The sequence below is a fragment of the Bombina bombina genome, chromosome 1 (assembly GCF_027579735.1).
Source record: "Bombina bombina isolate aBomBom1 chromosome 1, aBomBom1.pri, whole genome shotgun sequence".
NCBI classification, from domain to species: domain Eukaryota; kingdom Metazoa; phylum Chordata; class Amphibia; order Anura; family Bombinatoridae; genus Bombina; species Bombina bombina.
This window is the reverse complement of record NC_069499.1, coordinates 1,601,383,386-1,601,399,596: the sequence shown is the minus strand read 5'-3', so window position 1 is coordinate 1,601,399,596 and position 16,211 is coordinate 1,601,383,386. Positions and strand designations below refer to the sequence as shown.

The window sequence follows — 16,211 nt, the reverse complement described above, 5'->3', positions numbered from 1 at the left end:
CGGCGACGTTGTGGGGGGCAGATTAGGGGTTAATAAATATAATATAGGGGTCGGCGGTGTTAGGGGCAGCAGATTAGGGGTACATAGGTATAATGTAGGTTGCGGCGGTGTACGGAGCAGCAGATTAGGGGTTAAAAAAAATATGCAGGTGTCAGCGATAGCGGGGGCGGCAGATTAGGGGTTAATAAGTGTAAGGTTAGGGGTGTTTAGACTCGGGGTTCATGTTAGGGTGTTAGGTGCAGACCTAGGAAGTGTTTCCCCATAGGAAACAATGGGGCTGCGTTAGGAGCTGAACGCTGCTTTTTTGCAGGTGTTACGTTTTTTTTCAGCTCAAACTGCCCCATTGTTTCCTATGTGGGAATCGTGCACGAGCACGTTTTTTAAGCTGGCCGCGTCCGTAAGCACCGCTGGTATTTAGAGTTGCAGTGGCGGTAAATTATGCTCTACGCTCCTTTTTTGGAGCCTAACGCAGCCATTCTGTGAACTCTAAATACCAGCGGTATTTAAAAGGTGCGGGGAAAAAAAAACAGCGTTAGCTATGCGGGTCGTTACCGACAAAACTCTAAATCTAGCTGATAGTGTCCTGAGGGAGAGTTAGATGTATAACAAAATAAAAAAAATATATAAAAATATATAAATGTATAACAAATAATACAGTTTACTAATATTTATGCATTACACCTAGTACATTGAAACACCTATTGTAATATACAATAAAAGATCAAACTCATAATTATTATACATTAAATACAGGAATCTAATTAATAAGGAATCCAATTAATAAATACAAATGTTTATACATGAACCATACAATTGATTAGCCTATTGCAGATAAGTTAGAGTAGATTGGCTGTTTAAAAAGTTATATATGTAGATGAATAGATAAAACCCAATGGATTAGGGCTAGTATATTTCTTGTTTGACAGTTTGGTTAAAAACACATCAGAGTTAATGGAGCAGTCAATGAAGCAGTCGGCCGACTGAATAAGGAAATAGTTTCCTATAAGTGAAGTTTCTTAGAGCTTCCTTAGAGATAAAGGTTTTCTTAGAAACAAACGTTGTTAGTTTTAGTTTTTACCACCGGTATGTTTAGTATGTAATTTTATTCTCCCACCGGTATATTATGTGTTTTATTTTCTCCCACCGGTATATTATGTGTTTTATATTCTCCCACCGGTATATTATGTGTTTTATATTCTCCCACCGGTATATTATGTATTTTATATTCTCCCACCGGTATATTATGTATTTTATATTCTCCCACCGGTATATTATGTATTTTATATTCTCCCACCGGTATATTATGTATTTTATATTCTCCCACCGGTATATTATGTGTTTTATATTCTCCCACCGGTATATTATGTGTTTTATATTCTCCCACCGGTATATTATGTGTTTTATATTCTCCCACCGGTATATTATGTATTTTATATTCTCCCACCGGTATATTATGTATTTTATATTCTCCCACCGGTATATTATGTATTTTATATTCTCCCACCGGTATATTATGTGTTTTATATTCTCCCACCGGTATATTATGTGTTTTATATTCTCCCACCGGTATATTATGTATTTTATATTCTCCCACCGGTATATTATGTGTTTTATATTCTCCCACCGGTATATTATGTATTTTATATTCTCCCACCGGTATATTATGTATTTTATATTCTCCCACCGGTATATTATGTGTTTTATATTCTCCCACCGGTATATTATGTGTTTTATATTCTCCCACCGGTATATTATGTGTTTTATATTCTCCCACCGGTATATTATGTATTTTATATTCTCCCACCGGTATATTATGTATTTTATATTCTCCCACCGGTATATTATGTATTTTATATTCTCCCACCGGTATATTATGTATTTTATATTCTCCCACCGGTATATTATGTATTTTATATTCTCCCACCGGTATATTATGTATTTTATATTCTCCCAGCGGTATATTATGTGTTTTATATTCTCCCACCGGTATATTATGTATTTTATATTCTCCCACCGGTATATTATGTATTTTATATTCTCCCACCGGTATATTATGTATTTTATATTCTCCCACCGGTATATTATGTGTTTTATATTCTCCCACCGGTATATTATGTGTTTTATATTCTCCCACCGGTATATTATGTGTTTTATATTCTCCCACCGGTATATTATGTATTTTATATTCTCCCACCGGTATATTATGTATTTTATATTCTCCCACCGGTATATTATGTATTTTATATTCTCCCACCGGTATATTATGTATTTTATATTCTCCCACCGGTATATTATGTGTTTTATATTCTCCCACCGGTATATTATGTATTTTATATTCTCCCACCGGTATATTATGTATTTTATATTCTCCCACCGGTATATTATGTATTTTATATTCTCCCACCGGTATATTATGTATTTTATATTCTCCCACCGGTATATTATGTGTTTTATATTCTCCCACCGGTATATTATGTATTTTATATTCTCCCACCGGTATATTATGTGTTTTATATTCTCCCACCGGTATATTATGTATTTTATATTCTCCCACCGGTATATTATGTATTTTATATTCTCCCACCGGTATATTATGTATTTTATATTCTCCCACCGGTATATTATGTGTTTTATATTCTCCCACCGGTATATTATGTGTTTTATATTCTCCCACCGGTATATTATGTGTTTTATATTCTCCCACCGGTATATTATGTATTTTATATTCTCCCACCGGTATATTATGTATTTTATATTCTCCCACCGGTATATTATGTATTTTATATTCTCCCACCGGTATATTATGTATTTTATATTCTCCCACCGGTATATTATGTGTTTTATATTCTCCCACCGGTATATTATGTATTTTATATTCTCCCACCGGTATATTATGTATTTTATATTCTCCCACCGGTATATTATGTATTTTATATTCTCCCACCGGTATATTATGTATTTTATATTCTCCCACCGGTATATTATGTGTTTTATATTCTCCCACCGGTATATTATGTATTTTATATTCTCCCACCGGTATATTATGTATTTTATATTCTCCCACCGGTATATTATGTATTTTATATTCTCCCACCGGTATATTATGTGTTTTATATTCTCCCACCGGTATATTATGTGTTTTATATTCTCCCACCGGTATATTATGTATTTTATATTCTCCCACCGGTATATTATGTATTAAGCAAGAGGTGATTGTTTGGCAGGAATGTCGATATTTTTATACGTTGCCAGAGCTCTACGGTCTAAGAGAGGCAGAACAGTAAGGAGCGGTGTGTCGTTAAAGGTTTTTACTTACTGTCTCTTAGCCGATTCTGGAGCCTGGTTGTAGGTCCGAGTGATGTTGTGATGATCTTCCGCTCAGCTGGTATTTCGAAAGTAGTATACTCCACAATATCCTGTACAGTTGTAGACAATGTTTCTCCTTTTAGTGCTGTATTTGAATGCAGGAGTGTAGGAGTTTGCACTTCTCTGGATACTGGCATAAAAGTTTTTTTCCTTCTTTTAAGTGCTTTAGTCCGCTGGCGGATAGTAACAGAGATGATCATTTCAGCGGTTACTTTTTGAAGAAATGTCTTTATTGTTGGTGCTCACAGTAAATTCAAAACTGAGGATTTGAAGGATTTTTGTGTTAGGTTTTTGGCAGTAGTTCGCTACGCGTTTCGGCCGTAAACACTGGCCTTTTTCAAGCTGTAGAATAAAGAGAATAAAATGACATACTAAACATACCGGTGGTAAAAACTAAAACTAACAACGTTTGTTTCTAAGAAAACCTTTATCTCTAAGGAAGCTCTAAGAAACTTCACTTATAGGAAACTATTTCCTTATTCAGTCGGCCGACTGCTTCATTGACTGCTCCATTAACTCTGATGTGTTTTTAACCAAACTTTCAAACAAGAAATATACTAGCCCTAATCCATTGGGTTTTATCTATTCATCTACATATATAACTTTTTAAACAGCCAATCTACTCTAACTTATCTGCAATAGGCTAATCAATTGTATGGTTCATGTATAAACATTTGTATTTATTAATTAGATTCCTTATTAATTAGATTCATGTATTTAATGTATAATAATTATGAGTTTGATCTTTTATTGTATATTACACTAGGTGTTTCAATGTACTAGGTGTAATGCATATATATTAGTAAACTGTATTATTTGTTATACATTTATATATTTTTATATATGTTTTTTATTTTGTTATGCATCTAACTCTCCCTCAGGACACTAAGTATTTTTACAACCTCCCTTAGAGTCCTACAGACATATGATCTTTCTATATATATCTTTTATATATATTTTTATCAATATTTTTTCATTAACTTATTTGATTGACTAATATTAAAAAAAACGATTTTTAACAATTTTATACATTTTTCATCATTTTATGTATTAATATTAAAGAAACTATTGATTTAGGGGGATGCAATGTGCAGACATTTTACCTCCTGTGAGTGTTTCTGTGGGTGTCTGTGTTTATGTCTTTGTGCTTTTTGTTTGTGTCTCTATGAGTGTGTTTTTTTTTTTCTGTGGGTTTCTCTGTAAGGGTGGGTGTGTATGTATTTGTGCATTTTCTGTGGATGTCTGTGAGGGTGTGTGCATATGTATTTGTGCTTTTTCTATGGGTGTCTCTGTGAGGGTGTGTGTATGTATGTCTTTGTGTATTTTCTCTGGATGCCTGATGGAGAGTGGTGTGTGTATGTATGTATGTCTGTTCTCTGTGGGTGTCTCTGTGAGGGTGTGTGTATGTCTGTACATTTTCTGTGGGTCTCTCTGTGAGAGTGTGTGTATGTCTTTGTGTGTTTTCTGTGGATGTCTCAGTGAGGGTGTGTGTATGTATGTATGTCTTTGTTTGTTTTATGTGGTTGCCTCTGTGTGTGTGTGTCTTTGTGTGTTTTCTGTGGGTGTCTCTGTGTGTGTGTGTGTGTGTGTGTATGTATGTCTTTGAGTGTTTTCTGAGGCTGTCTCTGTCAGTGTTTCCTTGGGTGTATGTGCAAGTTTGTGTTTGAGATTGTGTGTGTGTGTGTCCATTGTCTGTTCCTTTTTAGGACATTTTGACCTTACTACTGATTATTCACATCTTTCTACAGACTTTGAGACTAATGAAACCTTTCCGGAAGTCACCAAACTACCATTTAACCTTTACATTATTGTTTAGGCAGTTCAGGGCCCTTCCTTTCAGCCACTGCATGCTGTTGTCATCATTTAGTTGGCATCCTCCATGACAAAAAGATAATCAGAACTCCATATTTTGTTTCTAAATCTCCTTTTTTGAAAAAACTGTAGCCTACCTCATTACTTGTCAGGTCAATGTAAACAAGGGCTGAGTGTCTGTTTGGGTGTCTGTGAGGCCCATTTATCAAGCTCTGAATGGAGCTTGAGGGCCTGTGTTTCTGGCGAATCTTCAGACTCACCAGAAACAGCAGTTATGAAGCAGCGGTCTAAAGACCACTGCTGCATAACCCTGTCCGTCTGCTCTGAGCAGGCGGACAGGAAACGTCACAATTCATTCTTGTGAGCTGCTGGTGCAATGCTGAATACGGAGAGCGTATTGCCCTCCGCATTCAGCGATGTCTGTCAGACCTGATCCGCACTGTCGTATCAGGTCCGACAGACATTTGATAATTCGGCCTCTGTGTCTGAGTGTGTTTGTGTGTTTCTTTGCGTGTCTGCTAGAGTGTCTATATGTGAGTGTGTGTTTCAGTGTATGAGTGTGTCTGAGTGTGTTTGTGTGTTTCTTTGCGTGTCTGCTAGAGTGTCTATATGTGAGTGTGTGTTTCAGTGTATGAGTGTGTCTGAGTGTGTGTGTTTCTTTGCGTGTCTGCTAGAGTGTCTATATGTGAGTGTGTGTCTCAGTGTATGAGTGTGTCTGAGTGTGCTTGTGTGTTTCTTTGCGTGTCTGCTAGAGTGTCTATATGTGAGTGTGTGTTTCAGTGTATGAGTGTGTCTGTGTGTGTTTGTGTGTTTCTTTGCGTGTCTGCTAGAGTGTCTATATGTGAGTGTGTGTTTCAGTGTATGAGTGTGTTTGTGTGTTTCTTTGCGTGTCTGCTAGAGTGTCTATATGTGAGTGTGTGTTTCAGTGTATGAGTGTGTCTGAGTGTGTTTGTGTGTTTCTTTGCGTGTCTGCTAGAGTGTCTATATGTGAGTGTGTGTTTCAGTGTATGAGTGTGTCTGAGTGTGTTTGTGTGTTTCTTTGCGTGTCTGCTAGAGTGTCTATATGTGAGTGTGTGTTTCAGTGTATGAGTGTGTCTGAGTGTGTTTGTGTGTTTCTTTGCGTGTCTGCTAGAGTGTCTATATGTGAGTGTGTGTTTCAGTGTATGAGTGTGTCTGAGTGTGTTTGTGTGTTTCTTTGCGTGTCTGCTAGAGTGTCTATATGTGAGTGTGTGTTTCAGTGTATGAGTGTGTTTGTGTGTTTCTTTGCGTGTCTGCTAGAGTGTCTATATGTGAGTGTGTGTTTCAGTGTATGAGTGTGTCTGAGTGTGTTTGTGTGTTTCTTTGCGTGTCTGCTAGAGTGTCTATATGTGAGTGTGTGTTTCAGTGTATGAGTGTGTCTGAGTGTGTTTGTGTGTTTCTTTGCGTGTCTGCTAGAGTGTCTATATGTGAGTGTGTGTTTCAGTGTATGAGTGTGTTTGTGTGTTTCTTTGCGTGTCTGCTAGAGTGTCTATATGTGAGTGTGTGTTTCAGTGTATGAGTGTGTCTGAGTGTGTTTGTGTGTTTCTTTGCGTGTCTGCTAGAGTGTCTATATGTGTGTGTGTGTTTCAGTGTATGAGTGTGTCTGAGTGTGTTTGTGTGTTTCTTTGCGTGTCTGCTAGAGTGTCTATATGTGAGTGTGTGTTTCAGTGTATGAGTGTGTCTGAGTGTGTTTGTGTGTTTCTTTGCGTGTCTGCTAGAGTGTCTATATGTGAGTGTGTGTTTCAGTGTATGAGTGTGTCTGAGTGTGTGTGTTTCTTTGCGTGTCTGCTAGAGTGTCTATATGTGAGTGTGTGTTTCAGTGTATGAGTGTGTCTGAGTGTGTTTGTGTGTTTCTTTGCGTGTCTGCTAGAGTGTCTATATGTGAGTGTGTGTTTCAGTGTATGAGCGTGTCTGAGTGTGTTTGTGTGTTTCTTTGCGTGTCTGCTAGAGTGTCTATATGTGAGTGTGTGTTTCAGTGTATGAGCGTGTCTGAGTGTGTTTGTGTGTTTCTTTGCATGTCTGCTAGAGTGTCTATATGTGAGTGTGTGTTTCAGTGTATGAGTGTGTCTGAGTGTGTTTGTGTGTTTCTTTGCGTGTCTGCTAGAGTGTCTATATGTGAGTGTGTGTTTCAGTGTATGAGTGTGTCTGAGTGTGTTTGTGTGTTTCTTTGCGTGTCTGCTAGAGTGTCTATATGTGAGTGTGTGTTTCAGTGTATGAGTGTGTCTGAGTGTGTTTGTGTGTTTCTTTGCGTGTCTGCTAGAGTGTCTATATGTGAGTGTGTGTTTCAGTGTATGAGTGTGTCTGAGTGTGTTTGTGTGTTTCTTTGCGTGTCTGCTAGAGTGTCTATATGTGAGTGTGTGTTTCAGTGTATGAGTGTGTCTGAGTGTGTTTGTGTGTTTCTTTGCGTGTCTGCTAGAGTGTCTATATGTGAGTGTGTGTTTCAGTGTATGAGTGTGTCTGAGTGTGTTTGTGTGTTTCTTTGCGTGTCTGCTAGAGTGTCTATATGTGAGTGTGTGTTTCAGTGTATGAGTGTGTCTGAGTGTGTTTGTGTGTTTCTTTGCGTGTCTGCTAGAGTGTCTATATGTGAGTGTGTGTTTCAGTGTATGAGTGTGTCTGAGCGTGTTTGTGTGTTTCTTTGCGTGTCTGCTAGAGTGTCTATATGTGAGTGTGTGTTTCAGTGTATGAGTGTGTCTGAGTGTGTGTGTTTCTTTGCGTGTCTGCTAGAGTGTCTATATGTGAGTGTGTGTTTCAGTGTATGAGTGTGTCTGAGTGTGTGTGTTTCTTTGCGTGTCTGCTAGAGTGTCTATATGTGAGTGTGTGTTTCAGTGTATGAGTGTGTCTGAGTGTGTTTGTGTGTTTCTTTGCGTGTCTGCTAGAGTGTCTATATGTGAGTGTGTGTTTCAGTGTATGAGTGTGTCTGAGTGTGTTTGTTTGTTTCTTTGCGTGTCTGCTAGAGTGTCTATATGTGAGTGTGTGTTTCAGTGTATGAGTGTGTCTGAGTGTGTTTGTGTGTTTCTTTGCGTGTCTGCTAGAGTGTCTATATGTGAGTGTGTGTTTCAGTGTATGAGTGTGTCTGAGTGTGTGTGTTTCTTTGCGTGTCTGCTAGAGTGTCTATATGTGAGTGTGTGTATGAGTGTGTCTGAGTGTGTTTGTGTGTTTCTTTGCGTGTCTGCTAGAGTGTCTATATGTGAGTGTGTGTTTCAGTGTATGAGTGTGTCTGAGTGTGTTTGTGTGTTTCTTTGCGTGTCTGCTAGAGTGTCTATATGTGAGTGTGTGTTTCAGTGTATGAGTGTGTCTGAGTGTGTTTGTGTGTTTCTTTGCGTGTCTGCTAGAGTGTCTATATGTGAGTGTGTGTTTCAGTGTATGAGTGTGTCTGAGTGTGTTTGTGTGTTTCTTTGTGTGTCTGCTAGAGTGTCTATATGTGAGTGTGTGTTTCAGTGTATGAGTGTGTCTGAGTGTGTTTGTGTGTTTCTTTGCGTGTCTGCTAGAGTGTCTATATGTGAGTGTGTGTTTCAGTGTATGAGTGTGTCTGAGTGTGTGTGTTTCTTTGCGTGTCTGCTAGAGTGTCTATATGTGAGTGTGTGTTTCAGTGTATGAGTGTGTCTGAGTGTGTTTGTGTGTTTCTTTGCGTGTCTGCTAGAGTGTCTATATGTGAGTGTGTGTTTCAGTGTATGAGTGTGTCTGAGTGTGTTTGTGTGTTTCTTTGCGTGTCTGCTAGAGTGTCTATATGTGAGTGTGTGTTTCAGTGTATGAGTGTGTCTGAGTGTGTGTGTTTCTTTGCGTGTCTGCTAGAGTGTCTATATGTGAGTGTGTGTTTCAGTGTATGAGTGTGTCTGAGTGTGTTTGTGTGTTTCTTTGCGTGTCTGCTAGAGTGTCTATATGTGAGTGTGTGTTTCAGTGTATGAGTGTGTCTGAGTGTGTGTGTTTCTTTGCGTGTCTGCTAGAGTGTCTATATGTGAGTGTGTGTATGAGTGTGTCTGAGTGTGTTTGTGTGTTTCTTTGTGTGTCTGCTAGAGTGTCTATATGTGAGTGTGTGTTTCAGTGTATGAGTGTGTCTGAGTGTGTTTGTGTGTTTCTTTGTGTGTCTGCTAGAGTGTCTATATGTGAGTGTGTGTTTCAGTGTATGAGTGTGTCTGAGTGTGTTTGTGTGTTTCTTTGTGTGTCTGCTAGAGTGTCTATATGTGAGTGTGTGTTTCAGTGTATGAGTGTGTCTGAGTGTGTTTGTGTGTTTCTTTGTGTGTCTGCTAGAGTGTCTATATGTGAGTGTGTGTTTCAGTGTATGAGTGTGTCTGAGTGTGTTTGTGTGTTTCTTTGTGTGTCTGCTAGAGTGTCTATATGTGAGTGTGTGTTTCAGTGTATGAGTGTGTCTGAGTGTGTTTGTGTGTTTCTTTGCATGTCTGCTAGAGTGTCTATATGTGAGTGTGTGTTTCAGTGTATGAGTGTGTCTGAGTGTGTTTGTGTGTTTCTTTGCGTGTCTGCTAGAGTGTCTATATGTGAGTGTGTGTTTCAGTGTATGAGTGTGTTTGTGTGTTTCTTTGCGTGTCTGCTAGAGTGTCTATATGTGAGTGTGTGTTTCAGTGTATGAGTGTGTCTGAGTGTGTTTGTGTGTTTCTTTGCGTGTCTGCTAGAGTGTCTATATGTGAGTGTGTGTTTCAGTGTATGAGTGTGTCTGAGTGTGTGTGTTTCTTTGCGTGTCTGCTAGAGTGTCTATATGTGAGTGTGTGTTTCAGTGTATGAGTGTGTCTGAGTGTGCTTGTGTGTTTCTTTGCGTGTCTGCTAGAGTGTCTATATGTGAGTGTGTGTTTCAGTGTATGAGTGTGTCTGAGTGTGTGTGTTTCTTTGCGTGTCTGCTAGAGTGTCTATATGTGAGTGTGTGTTTCAGTGTATGAGTGTGTCTGAGTGTGTGTGTTTCTTTGCGTGTCTGCTAGAGTGTCTATATGTGAGTGTGTGTCTCAGTGTATGAGTGTGTCTGAGTGTGTTTGTGTGTTTCTTTGCGTGTCTGCTAGAGTGTCTATATGTGAGTGTGTGTTTCAGTGTATGAGTGTGTCTGAGTGTGTTTGTGTGTTTCTTTGCGTGTCTGCTAGAGTGTCTATATGTGAGTGTGTGTTTCAGTGTATGAGTGTGTCTGAGTGTGTTTGTGTGTTTCTTTGCGTGTCTGCTAGAGTGTCTATATGTGAGTGTGTGTTTCAGTGTATGAGTGTGTCTGAGTGTGTTTGTGTGTTTCTTTGCGTGTCTGCTAGAGTGTCTATATGTGAGTGTGTGTTTCAGTGTATGAGTGTGTCTGAGTGTGTGTGTTTCTTTGCGTGTCTGCTAGAGTGTCTATATGTGAGTGTGTGTTTCAGTGTATGAGTGTGTCTGAGTGTGTTTGTGTGTTTCTTTGCGTGTCTGCTAGAGTGTCTATATGTGAGTGTGTGTTTCAGTGTATGAGTGTGTCTGAGTGTGTTTGTTTGTTTCTTTGCGTGTCTGCTAGAGTGTCTATATGTGAGTGTGTGTTTCAGTGTATGAGTGTGTCTGAGTGTGTTTGTGTGTTTCTTTGCGTGTCTGCTAGAGTGTCTATATGTGAGTGTGTGTTTCAGTGTATGAGTGTGTCTGAGTGTGTGTGTTTCTTTGCGTGTCTGCTAGAGTGTCTATATGTGAGTGTGTGTTTCAGTGTATGAGTGTGTCTGAGTGTGTTTGTGTGTTTCTTTGCGTGTCTGCTAGAGTGTCTATATGTGAGTGTGTGTTTCAGTGTATGAGTGTGTCTGAGTGTGTTTGTGTGTTTCTTTGCGTGTCTGCTAGAGTGTCTATATGTGAATCCTTATATGTGAGTGTGTGTTTCAGTGTATGAGCGTGTCTGAGTGTGTTTGTGTGTTTCTTTGCGTGTCTGCTAGAGTGTCTATATGTGAGTGTGTGTTTCAGTGTATGAGTGTGTCTGAGTGTGTTTGTGTGTTTCTTTGCGTGTCTGCTAGAGTGTCTATATTTGAGTGTGTGTTTCAGTGTATGAGTGTGTCTGAGTGTGTTTGTGTGTTTCTTTGCGTGTCTGCTAGAGTGTCTATATGTGAATCCTTATGTGTGAGTGTGTGTTTCAGTGTATGAGTGTGTCTGAGTGTGTTTGTGTGTTTCTTTGCGTGTCTGCTAGAGTGTCTATATGTGAGTGTGTGTTTCAGTGTATGAGTGTGTCTGTGTGTGTTTGTGTGTTTCTTTGCGTGTCTGCTAGAGTGTCTATATGTGAGTGTGTGTTTCAGTGTATGAGTGTGTCTGAGTGTGTTTGTGTGTTTCTTTGCGTGTCTGCTAGAGTGTCTATATGTGAGTGTGTGTTTCAGTGTATGAGTGTGTCTGAGTGTGTGTGTTTCTTTGCGTGTCTGCTAGAGTGTCTATATGTGAGTGTGTGTTTCAGTGTATGAGTGTGTCTGAGTGTGTTTGTGTGTTTCTTTGCGTGTCTGCTAGAGTGTCTATATTTGAGTGTGTGTTTCAGTGTATGAGTGTGTCTGAGTGTGTGTGTTTCTTTGCGTGTCTGCTAGAGTGTCTATATGTGAGTGTGTGTTTCAGTGTATGAGTGTGTCTGAGTGTGTTTGTGTGTTTCTTTGCGTGTCTGCTAGAGTGTCTATATGTGAGTGTGTGTTTCAGTGTATGAGTTTGTCTGAGTGTGTTTGTGTGTTTCTTTGCGTGTCTGCTAGAGTGTCTATATGTGAGTGTGTGTTTCAGTGTATGAGTGTGTCTGAGTGTGTTTGTGTGTTTCTTTGCGTGTCTGCTAGAGTGTCTATATGTGAGTGTGTGTTTCAGTGTATGAGTGTGTCTGAGTGTGTTTGTGTGTTTCTTTGCGTGTCTGCTAGAGTGTCTATATGTGAGTGTGTGTTTCAGTGTATGAGTGTGTCTGAGTGTGTTTGTGTGTTTCTTTGCGTGTCTGCTAGAGTGTCTATATGTGAGTGTGTGTTTCAGTGTATGAGTGTGTCTGAGTGTGTGTGTTTCTTTGCGTGTCTGCTAGAGTGTCTATATGTGAGTGTGTGTTTCAGTGTATGAGTGTGTCTGAGTGTGTTTGTGTGTTTCTTTGCGTGTCTGCTAGAGTGTCTATATGTGAGTGTGTGTTTCAGTGTATGAGTGTGTCTGAGTGTGTTTGTGTGTTTCTTTGTGTGTCTGCTAGAGTGTCTATATGTGAGTGAGTGTGTGTTTCAGTGTATGAGTGTGTCTGAGTGTGTTTGTGTGTTTCTTTGCGTGTCTGCTAGAGTGTCTATATGTGAATCCTTATGTGTGTGTGTTTCAGTGTATGAGTGTGTCTGAGTGTGTTTGTGTGTTTCTTTGCGTGTCTGCTAGAGTGTCTATATGTGAGTGTGTGTTTCAGTGTATGAGTGTGTCTGAGTGTGTTTGTGTGTTTCTTTGCGTGTCTGCTAGAGTGTCTATATGTGAGTGTGTGTTTCAGTGTATGAGTGTGTCTGAGTGTGTTTGTGTGTTTCTTTGCGTGTCTGCTAGAGTGTCTATATGTGAGTGTGTGTTTCAGTGTATGAGTGTGTCTGAGTGTGTTTGTGTGTTTCTTTGCGTGTCTGCTAGAGTGTCTATATGTGAGTGTGTGTTTCAGTGTATGAGTGTGTCTGAGTGTGTTTGTGTGTTTCTTTGCGTGTCTGCTAGAGTGTCTATATGTGAGTGTGTGTTTCAGTGTATGAGTGTGTCTGAGTGTGTGTGTTTCTTTGCGTGTCTGCTAGAGTGTCTATATGTGAGTGTGTGTTTCAGTGTATGAGTGTGTCTGAGTGTGTTTGTGTGTTTCTTTGCGTGTCTGCTAGAGTGTCTATATGTGAGTGTGTGTTTCAGTGTATGAGTGTGTCTGAGTGTGTTTGTGTGTTTCTTTGCGTGTCTGCTAGAGTGTCTATATGTGAGTGTGTGTTTCAGTGTATGAGTGTGTCTGAGTGTGTTTGTGTGTTTCTTTGTGTGTCTGCTAGAGTGTCTATATGTGAGTGAGTGTGTGTTTCAGTGTATGAGTGTGTCTGAGTGTGTTTGTGTGTTTCTTTGCGTGTCTGCTAGAGTGTCTATATGTGAATCCTTATGTGTGTGTGTTTCAGTGTATGAGTGTGTCTGAGTGTGTTTGTGTGTTTCTTTGCGTGTCTGCTAGAGTGTCTATATGTGAGTGTGTGTTTCAGTGTATGAGTGTGTTTGTTTGTTTCTTTGCGTGTCTGCTAGAGTGTCTATATGTGAGTGTGTGTTTCAGTGTATGAGTGTGTCTGAGTGTGTTTGTGTGTTTCTTTGCGTGTCTGCTAGAGTGTCTATATGTGAGTGTGTGTTTCAGTGTATGAGTGTGTCTGAGTGTGTTTGTGTGTTTCTTTGTGTGTCTGCTAGAGTGTCTATATGTGAGTGAGTGTGTGTTTCAGTGTATGAGTGTGTCTGAGTGTGTTTGTGTGTTTCTTTGTGTGTCTGCTAGAGTGTCTATATGTGAGTGTGTGTTTCAGTGTATGAGTGTGTCTGTGTGTTTGTGTGTTACTACCTTTACAACATTTCCAAGTTTGACTACACTTAAGAATAAAGTGCATATACGTTTTAGTCACTTGGTCAAAAATTGCACGTGTCAAAGGGGGGTGGAGGGGTTTCGGGGGCCTCTGATCAATGGTTAAGTCAGGAACCCAACATTTCTAGTGGCGGCCGTGTGTATGTGTGAGTGTGTGGACAGGGTAGCAGTTGCATCCCGGCCACCATTGATTGTAGCAAAGGGCCCGTGATGGGGAGATTACCCAGAAGCATGAGCAAGCAGTGAAAGCAGTAGAATCAGCACATCCTGAGGCATTCTTTTTTCTTTGTAAAATGAGTTTTGTTGTTTCTTAGTTTTTTTCCATTTTAGTTGAATGATAATGATCAGAATTAGAGGTATTATTCTTACATGTGCAGCTATTTAATTAGTGGCTTGCATTTCCATATCTAATATTTGTTACTTGTGCCAGCTATTGCACAAAGGGGAAAAATGCAATGCCAATGTTTGGTTACATTAATAGAAGCAGCAATATCAGTTTGCACCAGTGTGTACGGTGTGTCATATGCTTTTATACCACTTTCATGTTTGAATACAATCAGGACTAAAGTACGCCCACATTTTAATCACTTTGCCAAAAATTGCTGTATCTTGCTGTATATTACTTCAGAAATATTCAGACCAAATATAAAAATAGGGTCACAAAGGTATGTGCTATCAATTCACTGAGTCTTGGGGAAAAAAAAGTTTGAAGAACACTGTTCTAGATGATTAGGGTTATGGGCTTACTGGTCAGCGTTATGGGCTGTATCTTGAAAAATAAATTGATTGTGTAGTACTGGTCACAGTAATGGGTTTACTGGTCAGCATTATGGGATTATTGGTCAGCATTATGGGATTATTGATCAGCGTTATAGGATTATTGGTCAACTCTATGTTCTTACTGGTTAGCGTTATGAGTTTACTGGTCATCGTTATGGGTTACTGGTCAGCATTATGGGTTTTCTGGTCATCGTTATGGGTTTACTGGTTAGGGTTATGAGTTAACTGGTCAGTATTATGGGATTATTGGTCAGCATTATGGGTTTACTGGTCAGCATTATGGGTTTTCTTGTCATCGTTATGGGTTTACTGGTTAGGGTTATGAGTTAACTGGTCAGCATTATGGGATTATTGGTCAGCATTATGAGTTTACTCCTTAGCATTATGGGTTTACTGGTCAGCATTATGGGTTTTATGGTCATCGTTATTGGTTTACTGGTTAGGGTTATGAGTTTACTGGTCAGTGTTATAGGTTTACTGGTCAGTGTTATGGGTTTACTGGTCAGCGTTATGGGTTTTCTGGTTAGGGTTATGGGCTTACTGGTTAGGTTTATTGGCTTACTGGTTAGGTTTATGGGCTTACTGGCCAGCGTTATGATCTGACTGGTCAGCATTATGTTCTTACTGGTCAGCATTATGGGTTTACTGGTTAGGGTTATGGGTTTACTGGTTAGGTTTATGGGATTACTGGTCAGCGTTATGGGTTTACTGGTCAACATTATGGGTTTACTGGTCATCGTTATTGTCTTACTGGTCAGGATTATGGGCTTACTGGTCAGCATTATGTGCATACTGATTCGGGTTATGAGCTTGCTGGTCAGCGTTATAGGTTTACTGGTTAGGGTTATGGGTTTAGTGGTTAGGGTTATGGGTTTAGTGGTTAGAGTTATGAACTTACTGATTAGGGTTATGAGCTTACTGGTCAGCATTATGGGTTTACTGATTAGGGTTATGAGCTTACTGGTCAGCGTTTTGGGTTTACTGGTCAGCGTTATGGTGTTACTAGTTAGGGTTATGGGCTTACTGGTTAGCGTTATGGGTTTACTGGTCAGCGTTATGGGTTTACTGGTTGGGGTTAGCACCACAGTTTACATTTTGTTCTATTTGTCATACAGAGTCTCCCCTTGATATTTTGTAGAACGTATTTGATACCGTGGGCAATGACCACGAGCAGACACTGCATAAAGGAAAGTGATAAGGAACAAGAAAGAATGGAAGTAAAACAAAATGAACAGAAAGAGAGAGAGATGGAGCAGGTGAGCATTAACCCTTCATTTGTTACCCAGTTATACCCCTCACATTTGTACCTATCGACCAATCAGCATCAGCAGGAAATACCTATTAGTGAAGGGGCATTAGCAGGAAGTACACAAAGGATAACGTATTTTTTCAAGTTACATTTATACAGTGTTTACCTTACATTAAAATGCTGCTTTTTCATATGATTGTAAGAAATACATGGAGTACACTGTGCCTTTAAACCATTTAAGCATCTCCTATAGATTCTGTCACCCATCCCATTGCCAGCTGTAACTGGTCAGGTAGCACAGAATGCAACCTGACACCTGTTTATGTAGCTCACATCTGTGGCTACCGACATGGTCTGGGACAAAGAAGGAAATGATGCCCCCAACACTCACTACAGTCTAAACTCAACCATAGTCAGCAGGCCCAAAGATTATAGTTCACCCGATTGTAATTCACACAACACTGAGCTGAACGCCATCTGATGGACCCATATGAGACTTCTTTCTTTTACATAAAC

At 39.6% G+C, this 16,211-nt stretch overlaps 1 protein-coding gene across 2 annotated transcripts in view; it reads left to right on the top strand.

Moving 5' to 3' along the window:
• The window catches only part of MAP2K4 (mitogen-activated protein kinase kinase 4), a 1,109,040-nt gene that overhangs the window by 39,171 nt on the left and 1,053,658 nt on the right, over nucleotides 1–16,211 (top strand). For both annotated transcript variants that reach the window (XM_053710735.1, XM_053710724.1), the window contains exon 2: nucleotides 15,585–15,702. In XM_053710735.1, coding sequence (XP_053566710.1) covers nucleotides 15,607–15,702 — 96 coding nt within the window. In that variant the 5' untranslated portion in view covers nucleotides 15,585–15,606. The remainder of the gene's footprint in view (nucleotides 1–15,584; nucleotides 15,703–16,211) is intronic.